This window comes from Rhincodon typus, chromosome 20 (genome assembly GCF_021869965.1).
Source record: "Rhincodon typus isolate 14 chromosome 20, sRhiTyp1.1, whole genome shotgun sequence".
Taxonomy (NCBI): Eukaryota; Metazoa; Chordata; class Chondrichthyes; order Orectolobiformes; family Rhincodontidae; genus Rhincodon; species Rhincodon typus.
Genome location: NC_063351.1, coordinates 46841991 through 46864844, shown reverse-complemented (window position 1 = coordinate 46864844; position 22854 = coordinate 46841991). Strand labels below are relative to the sequence as shown.

Genomic DNA, 22854 nt, shown 5'->3' with positions numbered 1-22854 from the left:
GAGCACAAAGGCTGGGCAAATAAGTGGAGGAGCGGAGGGACCTTGAGGGATTACAGGGACAGAACTTATTAAAACCTACCTTTTTGACCAAGTTTTTGATTATCTGACCTAACACCTCAGTGTTGGGTCCTGGTGTGGCTCCGTATAACCCTGACGCTCCTATGAAATTCCTTAGGAACACCTCATTGCATTAGAGGTGCCATGTAACAGGAGTTGTTGTTGTGGAGAGATGACAAGGCCAAAGAGGGATTAGAAATGAAGGACGAGAATTTGAAAAGTGGGGTGCGACTTAAATTGGGAACCTCAGGAGATGTGCAAGCAGGGGAGATGATGAGTGAGCATTGCTTGGGTGTGAATGAGGTCATGAGCGGCAGAATTTTAGATAGGATCATGCAGCATACAACATGTGAGGGTCTGGTCAGATGTACAGCATGCAAACAGACCCATTCGGTCCAACTTGTCTATACTGACCAGATCCTAAATTAATCTAGTTCCATTTGCCAGCATTTGACCATTATCGCTCGAAACCCTTCCTATTCATGTACCCATGTACGTGCCTTTTAAATGCTGTAACTGTACTCAACTCTGCCACTTCCTCTGGCAGTGCATTCCATACATGCACCACCCTCTGCATGAAAAAGCTGCCCCTCCAGTCTTCTTTAAATCTTTCTCCTCTCAAATTAAACCTATGCCCTCTAGTTTTGGACTCCCCCCACCCTGGAGAAAAGACCTTGTCTATTCTCCCTATCCATGCCCCTCATGATTTTATAAACCTCTATAAGGTCACCCCTCAGCCTCCGACACTCCAGGGAAAATAGCCCCAGCTTATTCACCCCACCCTATAGCTCAAACCCTACCAAGGGGCACGGATGAGATATAAACACGAGGATCCTGTGCCGTAAATAAACTCCCTTTTATTGATGTGGAACAAAGAGTTACACATACACAAAGAGTAGATGGAGATGTAGAGGTAACGTCATTAGATAAATAATCCAGAACCTCAGGATTATATTCTGGGGAAATCTGTCTGAATATCACCATAATAGTTGGTAAAATTTTAATTTGATCAAAAGAGTGGAATTAAAAGCTTGTATAATGTCGATGATCTAACCCATTGGCTTCATTCATGTACATCAGGGAGGGATATCTGCTGTCATTATATGGTTTGGACTATATGTGATTCCAGACCCCCAGCCAATGTAGTCACCTTTCAACTGCCCCCCTGAAATGGCCAAGCAACATTCCAGGGCAATTACGGATATGCAATAAATTCTAGCCTCACCAGCATTCATTGTGCGAATGAATAAAACATATATTCACACTCAATTTCATAGAATCCCTACAATGTGGAAACAGGCCCTTCAGCCCAACAAATCCATGCCAACCCTTGGAGCATCTCACCCAGACCCATTCCCCCTATAACCCTAATCTACAGACCCCTGAACACTACAGGCACTTTCCCATGGCTAATCCACCTAAACCTGCACATCTTCGGATTGTGGGAGGAAACCAGAGCACCCGGAGGAAACCCACGCAGACACAGGGAGAATGTGCAAACTCCACACAGACAGTCGCCCAAGGGTGGCCATCGAACCTGGGTCTCTGGCACTGTGAGGCAGCAGTGCTAACCACTGAGCCACCGTGCTGCCCTAAATTATTCAAAAGCACATAGAAACATATATAAAGGCTGCAATAATCAATCTGGAAAGTTCGTTTTATACAAAGAATAAGGTATGACATCCTGAACAGCAAAACTACTGTCAATACATTCATCCGAGTATATTAATCAGAGGAGAAAAGTTATTCCAATCTATAAATATTGCAGCATTTATATTAACATGCACTCATTATACACTTTTTATACCAAGGGCTTTCTGTGGTAGCTCTAGCCTAACGAAGAGAACAGAGCGCTAAGACAGACGAAAATAGAGAAATGTTTTATTTCTGCTATCTGCGCAGTTAAAGTTTGGATGGAGGGTCTGGGAGGCTCATCAGGAACTAACAAGAGGTTGAGGTCCCTCTGAACACAGAGCTTCAGTAATACCCCAAAGACAGAGTGCTGGTTACATTGCCCTTGATCTAACGTGCTGTTGCAACACAATCTAACCCTAAACCTTCATTGTCTAGAAATCTGATCTGATTATGTCAATGGGTTCATAAAAGCATTGCCACAAACAGCTATGTTACTGATAAAATTCACACTGGTAATTTTCCAGGACAATAAAGGCTCTTTGAAGCTCCAATAGATGCTTGTATTGAAGAGGGAGTTTAATACGGGCACGATGTTTTACGAAACAGGAAATCTCACAACCTACACATTCTGAAGAGGCAAAAAGGCATAAAAAGTCTAGAACAAAAAGCTGCTCTAATATTGACACAGTAACAATTGTCATTAGAACTCATCTAGTTCACTAACTTCCTTTAGGGAAGGAAATCTACCCAGTCTGGCCTCCTCTTCACTTCAGACCCACAGCAATGTGGTTGACTCTCAACTGCCCTCTGAAATGGCCCAAGAAGCCGTTGAGTTCAAGGGCAATTAAGGATATGCAATGAACACTGGCCTCCTCTAAAGGGGAGGAGTGTGGGTTTGCTTTTGTCGAAATTAGTTTCACTCAGAATTTTGTCTTGGGGAACATTGTTCTGAACAGAGTAGCCTTCATCTCTGATCTGTGGGTTTTGTGTTGATCACAGGCCAACAGAAGTCTATTGTACGTGCTGCCAGGAACGGTATCTGTATAAAGTGTACTTAGGCGACTTGATTCGAGACTAGAGATGGAGACCCACTGTGTGAAACTGACACGAAAGGGGCAATTTCAATCAGGGAAGGGGAAATTAATATCATATCATGGAGCAATGGATACTCTCCAGAGACGTGGTATTTGGTTTTGGACAGGAGGGGTCACATCTGGAACAAATCCCAAAATTATCCCTGAAAACTTGACCCAAATGTGTTGTTACTTCCAAGCACCTTCCTGCTTAGACCTAGAGTGAAATATTCTGTAGACCCTATCTTTAGCCTTAACATGAAGCTGTCCCCTCTCAGCCACTCAGAAAGCCCTTCTCATGACTTATTCTTACAATGCTTCACTGTTTGCCAGCCACTCCAAACAGGATGAAAATTATGTCAATACAGTGGGGAGCTGGAGGAACACAGTAGGTCAGGCAGCATCGGAGGGGCAGGAAAGTTTCGGGTTTACGGTCCTGATGAAGAGTGTAAACCCGAAACTTTCCTGCTCCTCTGAAGCTGCCTGACCTGCTGTGTTCCTCCAGCTCCCCACTGTATTGACTCTGACTCCAGCATCTGCAGTTCTTGCTATCTCCTAGGATAAAAATTACATCAGGAGTGAACACACTTTTTAAACGGAAGTGCCTAGCAATGTGTAAATGATTATGCTGAGCAGGTATGGGGCCCAGGATGACGTGATAAGAATGTAACAGGAGCAAGAGTAGTCCCATGGGGTGCTCAGCAGATTTCCAATTGATTGCATTGTCCCATCACAGGGAGCTGTTTTATGAAGAGTGGTTGCAGCTGGGCCAACCATTTTGCCCTCCAGTTGGGTTACTTGCTATTTTCCCAGGCTTTCCTGAGCTTGAGCTGAACTTTAAACTTTTCTGGTTGTAGGACAATCCCAAAGTTTCCTTTCAAAGTTGGCAGGGGATAACCCGGAGGAACGTTGATAGTGAAGCGCTGAAGAAACCAAGATATGAAGAGGAAGAGTTCCATCCTGGCCAGGATCTCTCCAAGACAAGACCTGGCTCCGGCACCAAAAGGGATGTAGCTCGTGGAAGGCGAGTAAATGTGTTTCCCATCTTTATCCAGGAACCGGCCTAGAATAGAGAATAAAAGTTTTTTTTTAAGTTTGATAATCATTATGATAGAGAAAGAGACCATTCAGCCCACTGTATCCAAACCAGCCCCTGCAGAACCATCCCCACTCCCCATAAATCCCTTGCAAGTTTATTTCACTCAAGCGTTCATTCAATTTCCTCTTGAAAGGATTGACGGTCTTCACTCCAATGATTTGCATATGCAACAAGCTCCAGACCATAACCCCCATGTGTAAAAAGACTCTCCTTTTTATCTAGTGGGAAGTTGATGTAGCGTTGGTAGGAAGAACACCTCATATTTTGCCCTGGGAGCTTACAGCCCAATGGCCTGAATATTGACTTCACCAGCTTCAAAATCTCTCCACCCCCATCCTGTCCATCTTCCTACTCACCTATCCACTCCATCCTTCCCATTGACCAACCACAATAACTCTCATACCTACATCCACCTATCTCCATCCCACCTACCCTCCCCCCAGCCCCAACTCCCACCCTCTATTTATTTCTGGGACCCCTCCCCCTCCCCCTCCCCCTCCCAAGTCCTGATGAATGGTTTTGGCCCAAAACCTTGCTTTTCCTGCTCCACAGATGCTGTCTTTTCCAGCTCCACATTTATTGACTCTAGCTTCCAGCATTTGCAGTCTCCTGGATGAAATGAATCCCAGGCTGCTGAGTGAGGCAAGGGAGGAAATAGCAGTGGCATTGGCAATAATTTTCAATTCTTCTCTGGCCACAGAAGTGCCAGAGGACTAAGGACAGCCAATGTCGTACTGTTAATCAAGAAGGGAACAAGGGATAAACCAGGAAAGTACGGGCCAGTCAGCCTAACCCCAGTGGTGAGCAAACTATTGGGAGCAATTCCGAGGGAAAGAATTAATCTGCACTCGGAGAGACGGGCATTAAAGAAGAACTGTGAACACAGTCTTGTTAACAGGGAGGGCATATCTAACCAACTTGACTGAATTTTTCAAAAGGTGACCAGTTGTGTAGAGGAGGGCAATGCATTCCACGTAGTCTACTTGGATTTCAGCGAGGTTTTTGAGAACTTCCCACACGGCAGATTGACAGCGAAGTAAGAGCCCAAGGGATAGCTATACATTTGGTTAATCGAATCCAGAATTGGCCGAGTGGCAGAAAGCAGAGGGTGATGGTAGAGGGGTAGAGCATGACTGAAAGCCTGTGAGTATGTCTGCAGGGATAAGTGTTTGGGCTTTTGCTGCTTTTGGTATATAGAAACGGTTTACACTAGAATTTATCAGTAAGTTTTGTGGATGACGTGACAATTGGTAGGGTGGTAGACATTGAGGATAGCCTTAGATAACGGGAGGATATGGATGGGCTGATCCATGGCAAATGAAATTCAATCTGGATAAGTGTGGTGTGATGCATTTGGGCAGGACAAACAAGGCAAGGAAACACATGAGACACGCTAGGATTCTGTAGGGAGGACATGATTGAGATGTATAAATTGATGAGGGGCTTAGGTAGGGTAGACAGGAAAGACGTTTTCGCTCTTGGCAGAAGGATCAATGACCAGGGAAATTTAATGGAAGGGGCAAGAGATTTAAAGGGGATGTGAGGAAAGATGTTTTCATCCAGAGGGAGGACATGAAGTGAAAGGTAAGGCTGAGGCATTTTCAACAATCTTCAGAAATGCCAAGTGGATGGTCCATCTTGACCTCCTCCAGAGGTCCCCAGCACCACACATGCCAGTCTTCAGTCAATTCGATTCACTCCACATAAAATCGAGAAATGGTTGAAGGTACTGGATACCACAAAAGCTACGGGCTCTGCCAACATTCCAGCAATAGTACTGAAGTGTGTTCCCCTAGCCAAGCTGTTCCAGCACAGTTACAACATTGGCATCTACCTGACAATGTGAAAAATTGCCCAGGTGCGTCCTGTATACAAAAGCAGGACAAAGCCAACCCAGCCAATTATCATCCCATCAATGTCCTCTCGATCATCAGTAAAGTGTTGGAAGGTGTCAGTAACAGCGCTATCACACAGCACCTGCTCAGCAATAACCTGCTCAGTGACGCCCAGTTTGGGTTCTGCCAGGGCCACTCAGCTCCTGACCTTATTACAGCCTTGGTTCAAACATGGATAAAAGAGCTGAATTCCAGAGGTGAGGTGAGAATGACAGCCCTTGATATCAAGGCTGCATTCGACCAAGTGTGGCATTGCGGAGTCCTAACAAGACTGGAATCAATGGGAATTATGGGAAAAGATTTTGCTGGAGGCATAAGGATGTGAGGCAAAAAGGAGGTGGTCACTGGACAAGGAAAGAAATAAAAGGTCGGTCCAGCAGAAAATAGAAACAGCAGAATTATTGCCTCACTTGTTCAAAAAAAAAAGGGAGCAGTGATTCAGATCGGAGATGATAGAACTTGATGCTTCTTTCTTCTGGGGTTTGCCAGTAAGATCAGCATTTGCTGCCCAATGCTAATGGGCAGGACAAACAGAGTGGCTTGTGGAGTTATTTCCAAGGGCAGGTGAGAGTCAGCTACATTGCTGTGGCCCCAGAGTCACATGTAGGCCAACCCAGGAAAAGACAACAAAAAATGTCCTAAAGGAGGTTAGTGAAATGAATGGCCTTTTACCAACAATCACATGATGCTATCACTGAGGCTAGCTTCCAATTGCTGGCTCATTCATTGAATATTATTTCTAGCTGAACCCACATGTTGAGAGCATTAACCTGGATCTTTGGATCATTACTCCGAGATCACCCTCTCCCACAAAGTTGTAATGTTACAAAGCTCTCACCTGGATCAAAGGCATCTGGATTTTCCCATTCCTGTTCATTGTGATGAATAGCCCAGAGGTTGATGATGACACGAGTACCTTTGGGGACTGTGTATTCACCAATACTAGAAATCAAGAGATTGCAATTGGTGTTAAAATTCTACCTTAAAGGCTGAGAATTTTGTTTCAAATGACAGCCTATTGGAAAGAACAGGAGAAAGACTTGCAGTGACATAGTGCCTTTGACAACGTTGGCATCTCCCAGCTTGTTTTACAGACAATGAAGTACTTTTGAACCGGTGCCACTGTTGTCATGTAGGAAACACAGCAGGCAGTTTCTGCATAGCAAGCTCCCACAAGCAGCAATGGGATAAACCATCAGCTAACCTGCTCTCTATTGATGTTAGTTGAGAGATTAGTCTTGGCCGAGCCGTCCTGTTCTTCTTTGAATTGTGTTAAGGGAACATTTATATTTACCTAAGACAGCCAATTGGACCTGGGTTTTATCTAAAAGAAATGTTTCTGTCAATAAGTAAAGTCACCATAGTTCTACTGGACCATAGCTGCATGCTCTAATTAGAGAGAGAAACCTGAGGGTCACCACACCTCAGATGAGGGACAAGGTTGAGAAGGAGAATCCTACATGGTAACCTCAACTGAAGCAGGAACTGAACTCACCGCTGGTATCACTGCATCAAAACTGCACTGGATTAGATGCTCAAGTCTTTGGGATGGGATCTCAATTTAGAACTGTCTGTCTCAGAGGTTACTTATCATGATGAAAGGTGTATGATTTCTATCCATATGTAAATGCCATTTTCATAATTTCATTTCAAAATAGTAACCAATAGATATTGGTCACTTTTGTGAAAGTTTTCTTTTAACAAAAAGGTCAGCAAGTTCTTCTGGAACAGTGACCTAAACTCAGCATTTGTCTGTGCAGTTAACAAAAATATTTATAATATTGTGTTTGCAACAGGTAGAATTAACATTAAGTTTGGTTTACTTTCCTCGTGCAATACATCCCTTTTCTTGAACTATATTTTGGCTTTCAGAATACAGGGCTCCCTGATTTATGGACGTCTGACTTACAAACATGATCTCATACAGGGTGTAATTTTAAAGATCCGAAATGCAAGCACTGCCTGTACCTATAAAAGGCTCCTTTATATTGTCTTGCATTGCGTTCTGACTTGCATACAAATCAACTTGTGAACAGAACCCATTTGCAACCCAGGGAATTGCCTGGATATCAGGCATGAACATTACTGATATTTAGAAGTGTCCAACTGTCCAGGCATGTAGCTTTATAAAATCAATTTTGGAAGTTAAAGAATTACTGAAGAGATTTAAACATGTGGGAAACATCAGAATAATGAACATATACGCCAAATTAATTGGACTTGCATGGATAGATTGGTAAAACTGAGGCTGTTCTCAGTGAAGAGAAAGTTGAGAGGTGTTTGATAGAGATGTTCACAATCATGAAGAGGCTGGACACAGCAGATAGGGAGGTGGAAGGTAAAGAAGCAGGGACAAGATGAACAAAGATGTTTTACACAATAACTGTTTAGGATCTGAAATGCATTGCCTAACACTATATGGATACATATTCAATTGTAGATTTCAAAGGAGAATTGGATAACTTTTGGAAGAGAAAATATTTGCAGGGCTACAGTAAAAAGGTGAGGGGTTTAGATGAGCTGAATTCCTCTTATAGAAAGCTAGCATTAGCACATTTGTTTTGACTGGTCTCCTTTCGCATCATAACCATTGTACAATTCTAATTGGCAGAATGTGACCAGTGGTAACCCAAGGATCAGTGCTAGAACCTTCGTGTTTTGCATTTGAGTAGTGCTAAAAAAAAAAGGGGATATATTGTCACAGCTTTTCATTTTGCACTCATTAGGGAACTTTGCAAGAATACCAAACCAAATGGAAACAAAGAGTGCAGATTGGTTGGCAAGTGGATTCTGATTGGTAGAGAGTTCTCTGGAAAATGTACCAGTTACAGAATGAGTGACAGTTAACTGCCAAGCTTTGTTAAATTGGAGCCAGGCAGATGGCCCTGATTACCCTGAGGAATGAACTTGTTTTGTTGAGTTGCAAGAGGATGCAGTTCTTTCTGTTTTCATGTGTATTAATACACATGGCTTCCAGCATGCCACAAGTACACCACATTTTGTGTCTGATTGACAATCTTAATTGTGTTGTCAGTGTAATTCTTAAAGGCTGTTTTCATTTTACATTGGTATTTCTTGTGAATTACGCTGATAAGAGCAAGATGAAAAGAAGTTTCTTTTAGCAGTACTCACATTCTGTATGATCAAATGACTGTTTGCTACAATTCCTCAATGGTTAACATGAAGGAACCTCTCTCTTTATCTCTCGCTCTCTCTTGTCCCGTGTATTGTCCTCACTGTCCTCATCGTAGCTTATGCTATGCTGTACAGGGCAAGGTGAGGAGGCTAACTCCTAGTAGAGAGTCTGTGCTGTTGGCACTATTCTGCTACACATTTCCTGCCTGCCTATATGGCTCTGAGGTGTGGACTGTCTACAACAGAACCTCAACGCACTGGAGCAACACCACCAACGCTGCGTGTCCAAGATCCTGCGAATCTGCTGGGAGGAAAAACACATCAACACCAGCGGCTTCGACCAGGCCAACATCCCCAGTATCGAGGCACTGGCCGCCCTCGATCGGCTATGATGGGCTGAGCGTGACCAAAACAAGCCTTCCCGAGCAGGAGCTCTACTCCCAGCTTCGAAATGGCAGGTGAGCCCCAAGTGTAGACAGAGGAAGCACTTCAGTGATACCCTCAAGGCCTCACCGGTGAGGTGCGGCATTCCCATAGACACCTGGGAATCACTGACCCGGGACCATTCAAAGTGGAGGAGGGGCATCCGGGAAGGTGTCGAGAACCTCGAGACTTGCTGTTGGGAAAAAGCAGAAGCCGGGCATGAACAGCGAAAGGAGCGCGCTGCCACACCCACCCCTTCCCGGGACCATCTTCTTCCCCAAGTATAACAGCGCCTACAATAGGCACAGTGGTCCATACAGCCATCTACAGACTCACTCTGAGGGTGGAGGAGAGTCACCCTCGCCTGCGAGGGACTGCCGATGATGATGATAATGGTGCTATGCATTCTAGCCGTCCAGCCACCTGTGCTAACAAACCTCCCACCCCCATATAAAGGAATGCAGCATGCATGTATGGGAATATCTGAGTATGTAAAATGTCACCCAAGTTTACTGCACATCTGATAGCGAAATCAGTCGGGAGCGACGTCAGGAAGTAGTTCTTCACTCATAACAAAATGGGACTCTCCTTCAAAAACTGTATGGGCTGTGGCTCAAGTGAAAAATTTAAAAACTGAGATTGATATTTTTCGTAGTTAGGGGCTTTCAGGGATATGAAGCCAACCAGAATAATTCATTTAAGTTTAATTTTTCATGTTAACCGTTGAGGAATTGTAGCAAACAAACAAACAGTCATTTGATCATACAGAATGGGAGTCCTGCTAAAAGAAACTTTTTTTCATCTTGCACTCATCAGGGTAATTCACAAGAAATACCAATGTAAAATGGAAGCAACCTTACAGATCAGCAAGGATCTAATTGAATGATAGGACATATTCAAGGGGCTGAGTGGCATTCTTCTGTTCCTATGTTCCCAGTGAAGAACTGGAGAGACGTTTGAGATAACAAGGTGTAGAGCTGGATGAACATAGCAGGCCAAGCAGCATCAGAGGAGCAGGAAGGCCGATGTTTTGGGCTTAGACCCTTCTTTCAGAGATGTTTACCTGGAGTCTGCCAGAGCCACATGTGGAAGTAGGAGAGGTGAGACTGGCTGGATCCGTAAGATTTCGCTGATAGTTGCATTGAGAAAGTGCATGTTTCTTCTATCACTCAGTTGAGGAGTCCTGTTTAATCCAACTTTGCTATCAATTTCTTCTTGTATTTTTTTCTGTACCTGTGGTGTAAACAATGGGCCACATTGTTCAGCTATCTTACTGGTTTAAATACCAAGTGACTGAAAAAGCGACCAAACAGTACCTTTCACAAGGTATCCTTTCATGTTTTTTAGTTATAGTGAAGGACTTCTGAAGTAGGCAACTATTAGGAGACAACATATTCCTCAAATCACTGCCATGGGAAACATGAGAATGTGTGTGTGTACACATCTGCCTGTTATTTGTGATTGTACATATAATTGTGTGCATGTGAGTCTGTCTGTACATGACTGTACTTGTGTTTGTGTGTATCTGTGTGCATGTCTGTGGATCTGTCTGTAGATGACTAGTGTGTACATCGTGTGTGTGTCTGTGGGTGACTGTATATGTGGATGACTGTACTTGTGGTATGAGTGTCTGTGCCTGTATATGTAGTTGTATGAATATGTGTCTGTCTGTAGGTGCCTATTTGTGCATCTGTTTGTTTGTCAGCGTGGGTGCGTGTCAGTGAGTATGTGTATCTTTGTGTGAATGTGAGGGTACACTAGTGCATGTTTCAGTGTTTGTGTGTGAGTTTCTATACATGGTTGTGCTTTGTATATGAGTGCATATAGTAAAGTTAAGAAGGGCTAATTTTACAGTGAATGTATGGGGATAAACAAATCCAGATTAAAATACATTTCACTTTGCTTAAAAGAAACACACTTCCAAAAGAAACCATATCCAAAATGTAATTCGCTGAAGCAGCTTCCCATTATGGCCACTTGTTAAGAAATTTCGCAGCAGTGTTAAAGGGAGCTGCAAAGGGAGACATCTATTCTGTGCTAATGTTCCAAAATGAATTTTTCTCCAGTTTTCTTCAATTAGCCCTGTAAATCCTAATATTAACATGTAATTGTGATTGTGGAGGCTACCCAAACTTTACATTGACCTGACCATCCACTGGGAGATCTGTAACTCTCTAATCCCTGTTGCATACTTAAATTAGAGTATTTGTTAAAATTCACAGGATGAGGGCATTGCTGGCTAGGCAGCATTTATTGCCCATCCCTAATTGCCCAGAAGGCAGTTAAGAGTCAACCACATTGCTGTGGGTCTAGAGTCACATGTAGGCCCAGACCAGGTAAGGATGGCAGTTTCCTTCCCTAAAGGACATTAGTGAACCAGATGGGGCTTTCCAACAATTGACAATGGATTCACCGTCATCATTAGACTCTCAATTGCATATATTTTATTGAATTCAAATTTCACCATCTGCCCTGGCAGGATTCGAACCCCGGGTCCGCAGAACATTATCTGGTTCTCTGGATTAATAGTCCAGCAATAATACCACTAGGCCATCGCCTCGCCGTTTATTTTACCTCAGGACAGTGAAGCAGGTAAATAATTGTCCATGCGAGGGTTATAGATGTGGTCTCCACCCCCGCTCCAAAAATATCTGCCACGGTCATTTGCAGATGGTCATCTGTCAGTCTTTCCTCATACTTGGAGCTGTTATTATTCTCTGCATTCATCTTGGCTTTGATCAAAACATCAAGCAAGTCCTTTATAGAGTCACTGCTGTAATTCGCCTGGAAAGTGGTTTGGAGCAGAGAAAGAGATCACGTAAGTGATTGGCTGTTCATAAAAGAGCCCCCTGGATATGTACAGATTGTGGACGGACCTTGATTTGATTTTTACATTCAACACGGAGCAAGAGTAAAAGCCGAGGTCCTGCAGAAGTGGACAGAGAAAAGCTTCAATGTGGCTCTGCTGTATCAAAGGATGGAGCCATGAGGAAAACTTTGGACTTATTTTAGTCAAAAGAGCTGAATGCATGAGGAGAGCTTTACACGGTAGACAAACACATTTACACTCGAGAACTGCTTCAAGTTAAACCCAAATTCCAGAGCAAGGACATACAGGTATAATCAGGGGGTGGTGCGTGTGTGTAATAAGCTGCTAGAGGAGGCGGGTACAATTACAACATGTAAATGGTATCTGGATGAGTTCATGAATAGGAAGGGTTTATAAGGATATGGACCAAATGCAGGCAAGCGGGACTAGATTAATTTAGGATAATCCGGTTGGCATGGATGAGTTAGACCAAAGGGTCTGTGTCCCTGTTGTGCATCTCCATGACTAAGGAGTTCAATGAAACATGAAAACTGATAGCATTTCCTCTATCACACCAGGATGAATACCTGGTGATATTATGGAGAAAGCCATTTCAAGGTCAGATCAATGCCTTATTTTGCGATCACTGGGATGAATTGGATGCAAAGGGAGCTTGTAGAGAAACACAGCGGAGAAAGCCAAAGGGTTTGTGTGCTCCAGGGGTCCTAAATCCAAGCCACTAAACCTGGTGAATGGGGTATAATACAATAACAATATAAAATCATCCTGGTTCTGTTGTCGCATTAGGGAGAGATGACTAGTGGTGAGTTTAACCTGATGGTGACCATGCCTCAGGTAAGGTTGAGGGCGGGACCTTTACACAGACCTCAGCTGGTACCACGAATTGAACCCATGCAATTGGTGGCACCTTTCATTGTAAAACCAGCTGTCTAGCCAACTGAACTATAGGGTTCCCATTAGAATGGAATATATTCATTGGGTAAGCAGCATGGTGAGAAACAAAGCCTTGGGAATGACCATGTTCACTTCCTGCCCTTGGAGGGGGGTGGAAAAAGGTGTTTCACACTGTAACCTGTATAAAGAAAATTAATCAACTCTTTCAGTTGTGTTATGATACACCTCCTTGGCAGGGAGACTTGATTCTAATCGTCTGGGAGGAGCACTACCACCAACCAATAAGAATGCTTGTACACATTGTGGAATGATGCCAAGGGACACAAATTAATATCGGTAAGAAAATGTGAAGTGAGTTACCAAGTCCCGTTAGCTAACAGAATGCTCTTCCCTTGATGAAGACAGTGTCTTCATGAATCAGAGATAACAGTCTGGAGCTGGAAAAACACAGCAGGCCAGGCAACATCAGAGGAGCAGGAAAGCTGACATTTCAGGTCGTGACCCTTCTTCAGAAATGGAGTAACCCTCCTCAATTTGATTCAAAACGTTAACTCTGATTTCTTTCCACAGATGCTTCCAGACCTGCTGGGCTTTTCCAGCAACTTCTGTTTTTGTTTCTGATTTACAGCATCCGCAGTTCTTTCAGGTTTTATTTCTTAACTATTCTACTCCCATTTCCCAGCACGTGGCCCATAGCCTTGTATGCCTTGGCATCGCAAGTGCGCATCTAAATACTTCTTAAATGTTATGAAAGCTCTTGCCTCTATCTCTTACAGGTAGTGAGTTCCAGATTCCCACCACGCTCTCCTTACATCCCTATTGAAACTTTGGAATGCAGCTATTGTATTTTACAACCCCACCCTCCCACCAATGGGACAGGGAAGGAGGGTTGGTTTACAATTCTGCACCCGTTGACCATTGCTGACCGATACGCAAACACGCGCCACATGCAATAGCACACGTCCACTCAACTACTGCCATTACATCAGTGAGATGGAGGTTTACGCTCTACAGCAAAGTACCTTGTGGTCTTCAAATTTCTTCTGAAGGATACTGTCTCGAGCTGCAATGCTTCGTTTCAGAAGGTGGAGATCTTCATTGGGAAATAACTGTAAAGGAATTAACAGACAGACACGCTGTGATAGAGATTACCACAGGATCTGCAATTAGACATTAATGATTTACAGTCACAGTTACTCGCATCCTATCCATAATCACAGTTGCCAAACATTGTCCACCATCAAAGATTATTTCAATTAGGGTCTAAATAGTCTAAGAAGTTATAAATAGAAGTTGCAATTCAGAACGAAGTACCTGCAACCAGGGAAAGATGTCCACTAATGTATCCTTTCCGACAGTATTCACAATGCCTTGGCTGTACTCCAGCATCTTCTGAAACTCTGGATCTTCTTTCTCATACTTGGAGTTGAAGCACAACATGCAGGTGACATTGGTGATGACTCGGGTCACCTCAGGTATTATATCCAACGGTGAGTCAAGGTAATGTTCAAACATACTGCACATCGATTGCACTTCTTTGCAAACTGCTCACCACCAATCCAAAAAAGAGAAAAATGGTCACTTGAGCCAGCACTGCCATAACATGAGATAACGTTTTCGGAATGAAGCAAGGTAGAAATTTGGTTTTTCACCTTATTGCTTCAAAACCAAAAGGAGAAGAAACAAAAGGCAATCCTATTGGAGAGAACAGCGAAACTTCAAGTTGGCTTTCCTCTTGGTTCCTGTTTGTTTCCTCTCTTGTTCACCTTCATTCCTGGTTACATCCTCATGAAGGATCTATCTCCTCACTTATTTCTTCACCCTCATGGCTCTCCACACTAAGAATCATAGAATCCCTACTGTGTGGAAGCAGGCCATTCAGCTCATCGAGTTCTGCACAGACCCTCCAAACAGCATCCCACTAAGACCCACTCCCCCCATCCCATCCCTGTAACCTTGCATTTCCCATGGTTAATCCACCTAGCCTGCACATCCCTGAACAGTGTGGACAGTTTAATATGGCCAATCCACCTGACTTGGTGCGTCTTGGATTTTGTTAACTGCTTATCATATGAACATTCGTTCCCTGGCTGACAAGTTCAGAAGTAGCTCTTAAAACACTGTGCCTTCTGCTTCAGAGGGCCAGTCATGCTGCCAAGAGAGTGACTCTGCCAGTCTCCTGTGCCCTAAAGTCACACCAGAAATGAATGGTTTTACAACTTTCTGCAAAACTAATTTCATTCTGCTTGGGGCTGCTGTATCAAACTGTTCTACACCGTCACCTTTTGCTTCCAAACTCGTAAAGATATTGCCAATTCATCAGGTCCGTTGTGCTGGTGTTGTTTATTTATTTTCTGGTATTTCAGGCCAGTTGGTTGTTATTCACACATGAAACTATGTAGCAAAGCAGGAGCAGCAAGCAGTTCACTTGCACCTTATCACAGGGTGGTAATGACCTAGTGGTATTATCGCTAGACTATTAATCCACAGACCCTAATGTTCTGGGGACTCGGGTTCAAATCCTGCCATGGGCAGATGGTGGAATTTGAATTCCATAATAGCTTGGAATTATGTATCTGATGATGAGCTGCTCTTCCTCACAGTGATGAGGACTCAACTGCCTTCTGGATAATAAATGTTGGCCTAGACAGTGATCCCATGAATGAATTTTTTATTTTTTAAAAAACACTCACTTGCAGCTGTGGATAATGCAAATGAGCAGGAGCACTGCCTAAGTTTCTCTAATTCAAGCAAACGTAGGACGGTTCAAATTTCATGATTGGCATACATCATCATCACTCTGGGCAATAATACATTCATTTAATTGCAATTAATTTCCATTAACTTTTTGCCTTTCTGTTACAGTGCCCTACCAAAGACTGTCTACTCCACTTAATGTTTTTTTAAAAAGTGTAGACTTGATTAAGCCAACTCCACTGACTCAATGACATCAAGAAACTTGCTTGTGTCAGTGAACACATCGCTCACTGTCAAACATATTGCACCATCAGGGGAGTCTGAAGGAATTTCTGGTGCACAACTGTTGCACATACTCACTCATTCTCTCTAAAGATGCAGATCCATCACCAAACAGGTATATAGCTGAATGAACAAGCTTCCTGTGAAACTTCCAGCTGGGGCTGTAGTCTCCAAATGCAATATCTTTCCCACCTCTGGAGAGCAGGTTGGTAGTCACCTGAACAGAGAAAAGATATTATTGGTTTGCTGTAACATTTAAACATTGCATTGTAATGATCCTGGGAGAGTCGAGGGTTGTGATGGGTTGTCAAAAGTAAAAAAAGTGTACCTCATGAGCTGTAAGAGGAGGAGAAACGGGAGATAGAAGGAGTTAGAAGGTTCTGTGACATTGTAAAGGGATAATGTCATCACAGTCTTACCAGATCAGTAGGTCGATTAGGAAGAGGCAGTATGGATTTCTGAAGGGGAAATTGTGTTAAACTAACCTGCTGTAGGATTTCTGAAGAGGTAACAAAGGCCCCATGGTAACACTGTTGGTGGTGTACATGGATTTTCAGGTGAGGTTGTTGACTTGCTCGCCGAGCTGACTTGTTCTCGTTCAGATGTTTCATCACCATGCTAGGTAACATCATCAGTGGAGCCTCCGATGAAACGACGTTATTCTACTCCGCTCAGAATTTATACTGTCCGGTCCGTTATGGTGAGTAGTGTCATTTCCGGTTTTGATCTGTATGGGTTTGTATATGAGGTCCAATTCTATGTGTTTGTTGATTGCATGTCTCTAGGAATTCCCATGCGTGTTTATGTTTGGCTTGGGCTACTACGGTTACCTCGTCCCACTTGTCCAAAGTTACTTTGTCCAAACGTAAACACGCACGGAATTCCTAGAGGCATGGTTCTCCACCCGTATTGCAGTCAACAAACATATAGAATTGGACCCCATATACAAACCCATACAGATCAAAACCGGAAATGACAATACTCACCATAACGGACCGGACAGTATAAATTCCCAGCGGAATAGAATAACATTGCTTATCGGAGGCTCCACTGATGATGTTACCTAGCATGGTGACAAAACGTCTGAACAAAAACAAGCCAGCTCGGCGAGCAAGTCAACAACCTCACCCACAACCCGAGCTGCAGATCTTTGCCAAAACTTTGAATGGATTTTCAGGTGTTTGATACAGTGACACTCAACAGACTCGTGAGGAAGTTATAGCTCATGAAATAAAAGGATAAGCAGCTACATGAACAGAAAATTGGCTGAGTGATATGAAACAGAGAGCAATTAACAATGGGTATTTTTCAGGCTGGAGGAAGGTCTGTAGTGGAGTGTCACACAGTCGATATTGAGACCCTTGCTTTTCGTGGTATATATTCACAATTTAGATCTTGGTGTGTGGAGGGAAATGTCATAGTTTGCAGATGAAATGAAACCTGGAAGAATTCTAAGTTGAGAGGAGGACAGTGTAGAACTCTAGAAGGACACAAACAAGTTGGTGGAGTGGGGTGGATAGGTGACAGATGACTCTCAATGCAGAGAAATGGGAGGTAATGTATGTTGGTAGGAAGAACATTGAACGGCAGTACAAAATAGGGGGTACAACTCCAAGTGGGGTGCAGGGGCATGGGGATCTGGGTGTAGATGGGCACAGATTATTGAAAGTGGCAGGATAGGTAGAGTGAACAATAAATCAAGCATATTATGTACTTGCTTTTATTAACAGGGACACAGTAGAAGAGAAAGGAGGTGATATTGAATTTCTACAAGGTGCTTGTTAGACCTCAGCTGGAATATACTGTGTACATTTGTGGGTGGCATATTATAGGAAAATAATAATATATATTGGAGGGGGTGCACAAGCAGTTTACAAGAATGGTTCCAGGAATGACGAACTTCAGTGATGAGAATGAATTGAAGAAGTTGGGACTGTTGTCCCTGGAGAGAAGGTGGCTGAGAGGAGATCTGATAGAGTTTCCAAAGTCAGAAGCAAAAGTAGGCAGAGAGAAATGGTTTCTGCTCATTAAAGTAACAAGAACAACAAAGTGTAAAGCTAAGGTGATTTGCAAAAGTAGTGAATGGTGAAGTGAGGAAAACCCTTTTCTCTCCGCACATAGTTTGGGTCTGGAATGCGCTGCCTGAAAGTTTGGTGGAGCCAGGTTCAATTGAGGAATTCAAGAGGGCTTTGAATAACTATTTAGATAAAAGTTAGATGCAAGGGTATGAAGATAAAGCAGGAGATTGCCACTCGGTAATGAGCTGATATGGGCATAGTGAGCTGAATGGCCTCCTCCTACTCCCATTCACTTTTGAGGGAAAAGCTTGTTTCACCCAGAGGGTGATTGGGGTCTGGAATTAACTGCCTGGGAGGAGAGTTGAGGCAGGAAACCTCAACTTTTTCAAAAAGGACTTGGATAAGCACTTGAACCATCATAATATTCAAGGCTAAGGGCCTCATACAGGAAGGTGGGACTCATGTAGATAGTAGTATAGTTAGAGTCATTGAGATCTACAACACAGAAAAATGCCCTTTTGCCCATCACATCCACGCCAGTCAAAGACAACCACATAACTATTCTATGCCCTTTTTCCAGCACTTGGCCCATAGCCTTGTATGCCTCGGTATCATATCTAAACATAATCTAGATGAAGGAGCAATATTCCGAAAGCTTGTGTTTTCAAATAAACCTGTTGGGCAATAACCTGATGTCTGGCCTACATTAATACAAAATGAGACTGGTTTCAGTTTTGTTCAAATGTGTGTGTTTTTTCGATTCATTTTAGATTTAGATTTTATTGTCACGTGTACTCAACTATAGGGTACAAGAGTACAGTGAAAAGTGTACAATGTTGCCGCACATACCACCATCTTAGGTACAAAATCTTAGTTACAGAAATAGAGAAATAAGTTAAAATGTCATAGAGATATACAACATGGAACAGACCCTTTGGTCCAATTCATCCATGCTGACCAGATATCATAACTTAATCTAGTCCTGTTTACCAGCATTTGGCCCATATCCATCTAGACCCTTCCTTATTAGATTACTTTTAGAATTAGAATCAGAATCTCTCCAGTGTTGAAACAGGCTCTTCAGCCCAACAAGTCCACACTGGCCCTCAGAGTATCCCACCCAGACCCATCCTCCTACAAGTCACCTAATCTACACATCCCTGAACACTACAGGCAATTTCCCACAGCCAATCCACCTAGCCTGTGCATCTGTGGGAGGAAACCAGAGCACCCACAGGAAACCCACACAGACATGGTGAGAATGTGCAAACTCCACACAGACAGTTGCCTGAGGATGGAATTGAACCCAGGTCCCTGATGTTGGAGGCAGCAGTGCTAACCACTGAGCCACCGTGCCACCCTTCCTATTCATATACACATCAAGGTGCCTTTTAATGTTGTAATTGTACCAGCCTCCACCACTTTCTCTGGCAGCTCATTCCATACACGCACCACCCTCCACATGAAACAGTTGCCCCTTAGATCCCTTCTAAATCTTTCCCTCTCACCCTAAATCTATGCCCTCTAGGTTTTTCACTCCCTCACTCTGGGGAAAAGACCTTGTCTGTTTACCCTATCCATGTCCCTCATGATTTTATAAACCTCAATAAGGTCAGCCCTCAGCCTTCAATGCTCCAGGGAAAATAGCTCCAGCCTATTCAGCCTTTCCCTATAGCTTAAACCCTCCAACCCTGGCAACATCCTTGTTAAATCTTTTATGAACCCTTTCTAGTTTCACAACATCCTTCATATAGTAGGGAGACCAGAATTGCATGCAGTATTCCAAAAGTGGCCTCACCAATGTTCTGTAAAGCTGCAACATGACATCCCAACTCCTACACTCAATGCACTGACCAATAAAGGCAAGCGTACCAAACACCTTCTTCAACGCCCAATCTACCTTTGACTCCACTTTCAGGGAACTATGAACCTGCACTCCAAGGTCTCTTTGCTCAGCAACACTCCCCAGGACCCTACATTGAGCGCGCAAGTCCTGCCCTGATTTTCCTTTCCAAAAAACAGCACCTCATATTTATCCAAATTAAACATTAAATGGCAAACATTTCATCTTGTTCAGAGACAGAATTTTTGTGATGCTGCAAAAACTGCATCTACTGCCAACCCGGCATGGCAGTTGGAGAGAAGTATGCATCCCTTCACGAATGCTCCCTGCTTTTTTTAAAAAAAACTATTAATATTGTGTGCACTGAACACACTTCCATACAGCATCATTGGACAATAAGCCAAGGGTCAGGAGCAGGCTCCCATGGTGTGCAGTGGTAACCTCTGAACCAGAAGCTCCTGGTTTGAGTTTCAGTCCAGGACTTTGTGGCCAAGGAAGGTGCAAGGTCCATAATGCACCTGACCTGGCATCAACTTGCGAATCTTTCCAACACACGCCAATAGTTGGCCGTTAGCAACTCCTGTTCATTCATGTGATGGGAAGATATTGGAGCCTTGACCATCACTTTTCACAGTTCCAGGCTACAACATGCGTGCACATTGCTGGTGTGTCTGAGGATTAGAGTAGGGTCAGCAGCATGGGGTTCGAGTTCCCCATTCTGGCTGCAGTGCATTCAGAACTTGCCTGTCCCATGGTGGTGTGATAGGGTACACAAGAAGAGGTTCAGAAAGCATGGCAGGTGATATCTAACTACTCAACTGATCAAGAGAAGATGTCAAGGAGAACAGCCAACCTCTGATTGATCTGTGAAGTACTAATGGATGGCTGAGGCCAGAATGTGTCTTCACCAATCACTCTGCCCAATACAGACATCTCACTCTTTAGACCTCCCCAATACTTATAGGTGAGCTTTCAACTAGGCAACTGCCAGAATGATAGACTAGTAGGAGCAAATTACTGAAGATAATAGAAACTAGGAGCAGGGGTAGGCTATGTCAGATATCACACGACACCAGGTTATAGTTCAACAAATTTATTTGAAAAATCACAAGCTTTCGGAGCACTGCTCCTTTAACAGGTGAAGTGAAGGAAGAAGGTAATTCACCTGACAACGAGGCAGTGCTATGAAAGCTTGTGATTTCAAATAAACCCGCTGGACTATAACCTGTTCTGACCTTGTCCGACACCTGCACCTCCACATCATCCTAGTTTCTACGTTTCACATCAAAGAAAGGAACTGGTGGATGTGTTTATTAAGTTGGAGAAAGCAGCTTATGAGGCTCATATACAGGATTAGATCAGTTGGGCTGAACGGCCTCTTTCTGGGCTGTATGTTGTAATTGTGTTCAAAGATGAGGAGTTTGACTGGGAGGCACTGAGTGAGGGAAGAAGATACATTTTGATTGTGGAGAAACAGAGAGTAGAGAATGAATTGTTGGGAGGTTTGTGGCAGGAATTCTAAACTCACCCCAGGATTCTTTGGACCAGGTAGTTCCCTGTTCCATACCTGAATTAATTTCTCACTGTTTAACAGTCCACAGGTTCAGTCAAAAGAATGCTTAGACTTGTACCACTCATTTCTACTAACTGATAGCAGGGATATGAAGAGAGCTATCTAATCTTTCCACTGTCCATGACCCCCTCAGTCCAAACAGGACAAATGTGGGAAGGTGACAGCAGTGAGGCGATGAAAGCCTTAGCACTGACGATTTGTCAAGAAGGCAAGTGGGGAGATGATGGTGTGGAGGTGAATAGGCTGTGGTTTCTGTGTGCTGCTATAGAATGTTATTCGCACACTGCTTCCTGGTATTAATCACATACTGTGCAGCCTGGAGCGCACTTACACACAAGGACAGTCAAAGCCAGTCGGTGCAGGTAGACACCCAAAGGAGACAGAGGGCTAGCGAGAGAGAGAGAGAGAGAGAGAGATGGGGGCAATAGAAGGCTCAAGAGGAGGCTCCCGGACAAGATTCAAGGGCTAGTAGCGCCGAATGTCCTGTTCCTCGGGATTTTGCAGAGTAAAACGAGAAGCCTTAGCAAATCCAGAAGTGGTGAGTTTAGGCATATTGAAGGTTTGGGGCTGTGCTTCTGAATGTCAATGAGGACAGTCAAAGTCACCACAAGACAATAAGCGAACAGGTCCCGTTACTTTCCTATTTTACCGCAGGTTAAATTCAACAGGAGCCAGTCGATTTTTTTTTGCCGAGGAACAGTATGCAAAAACACAACCCAAACTCTTTAAACAAGACAACCATCGCGTACCTGCAAATTAATTTCGTTACACATCGGAGATTGCCTGTGACATTAAAAGCAATAAATCACTGAATAGTCTGAACGATGCAAATGCAAAAATAATATTCTCGTTCGAAAAGCTTACCATATTGGGTCTCCCCGCAAAGATTCTGCCCTTTTTCAGCAGGACTTCCTTAGCATATTCGTAGTTGTTGATCACCAGCACATAATGGGAGCCTAGCATGAAGGAAAACATGCTCCCATATGATTTCTGGAGTTTCTGGAACAGAAGGTGAGGTGGTAGATCACTTCTCAAACTCAGCAAACTCCCGATCAGTGGCCACGATGGCAAACTCTTCGGGGTCTTGCCTGCATTCCGCCTGGCCCGAGCGATTTGGGTCAAAGTGAAGATCAACAAGGCCACGCTGAGAATGAGGACAGCTGCTAGCAGGTTCATTGTGAAGCTGCGCTTCCCTGCAATAGATCCGAGGGGGATAGGGCGCAGCCTTTTTATGTGCCGCGCACTTCATATCGCTGGTGAGATAATTCCTCTGCTTTGCGAAATAATTCTCAACTCAGCACATTTTTCATCTTGCCCCCACCCCACCACTTCAGCCAATCCCATTTCCCCCAGACCCTAAGATTCTACCATTCTCATACCCCTACACCCCACCTCAGCCA

General features: G+C 43.7%; 1 protein-coding gene across 1 annotated transcript; it reads right to left on the bottom strand.

Annotated features, from left to right (window-relative positions):
* Positions 1–1696: 1696 nt before the first annotated feature.
* LOC109937010 (steroid 17-alpha-hydroxylase/17,20 lyase) lies at positions 1697–22689 on the bottom strand. Its single transcript, XM_020535632.2, has 8 exons — positions 22319–22689; positions 16099–16237; positions 14356–14585; positions 14064–14150; positions 11892–12101; positions 10381–10550; positions 6598–6701; positions 1697–3828 (listed from the first exon to the last, which is right to left on the bottom strand). Exons 1-8 carry the CDS (start codon positions 22628–22630, stop codon positions 3560–3562), a joined length of 1521 nt encoding a protein of 506 aa, XP_020391221.1. The 5' UTR covers positions 22631–22689; the 3' UTR covers positions 1697–3559.
* Between the last annotated feature and the right edge of the window lie 165 nt (positions 22690–22854).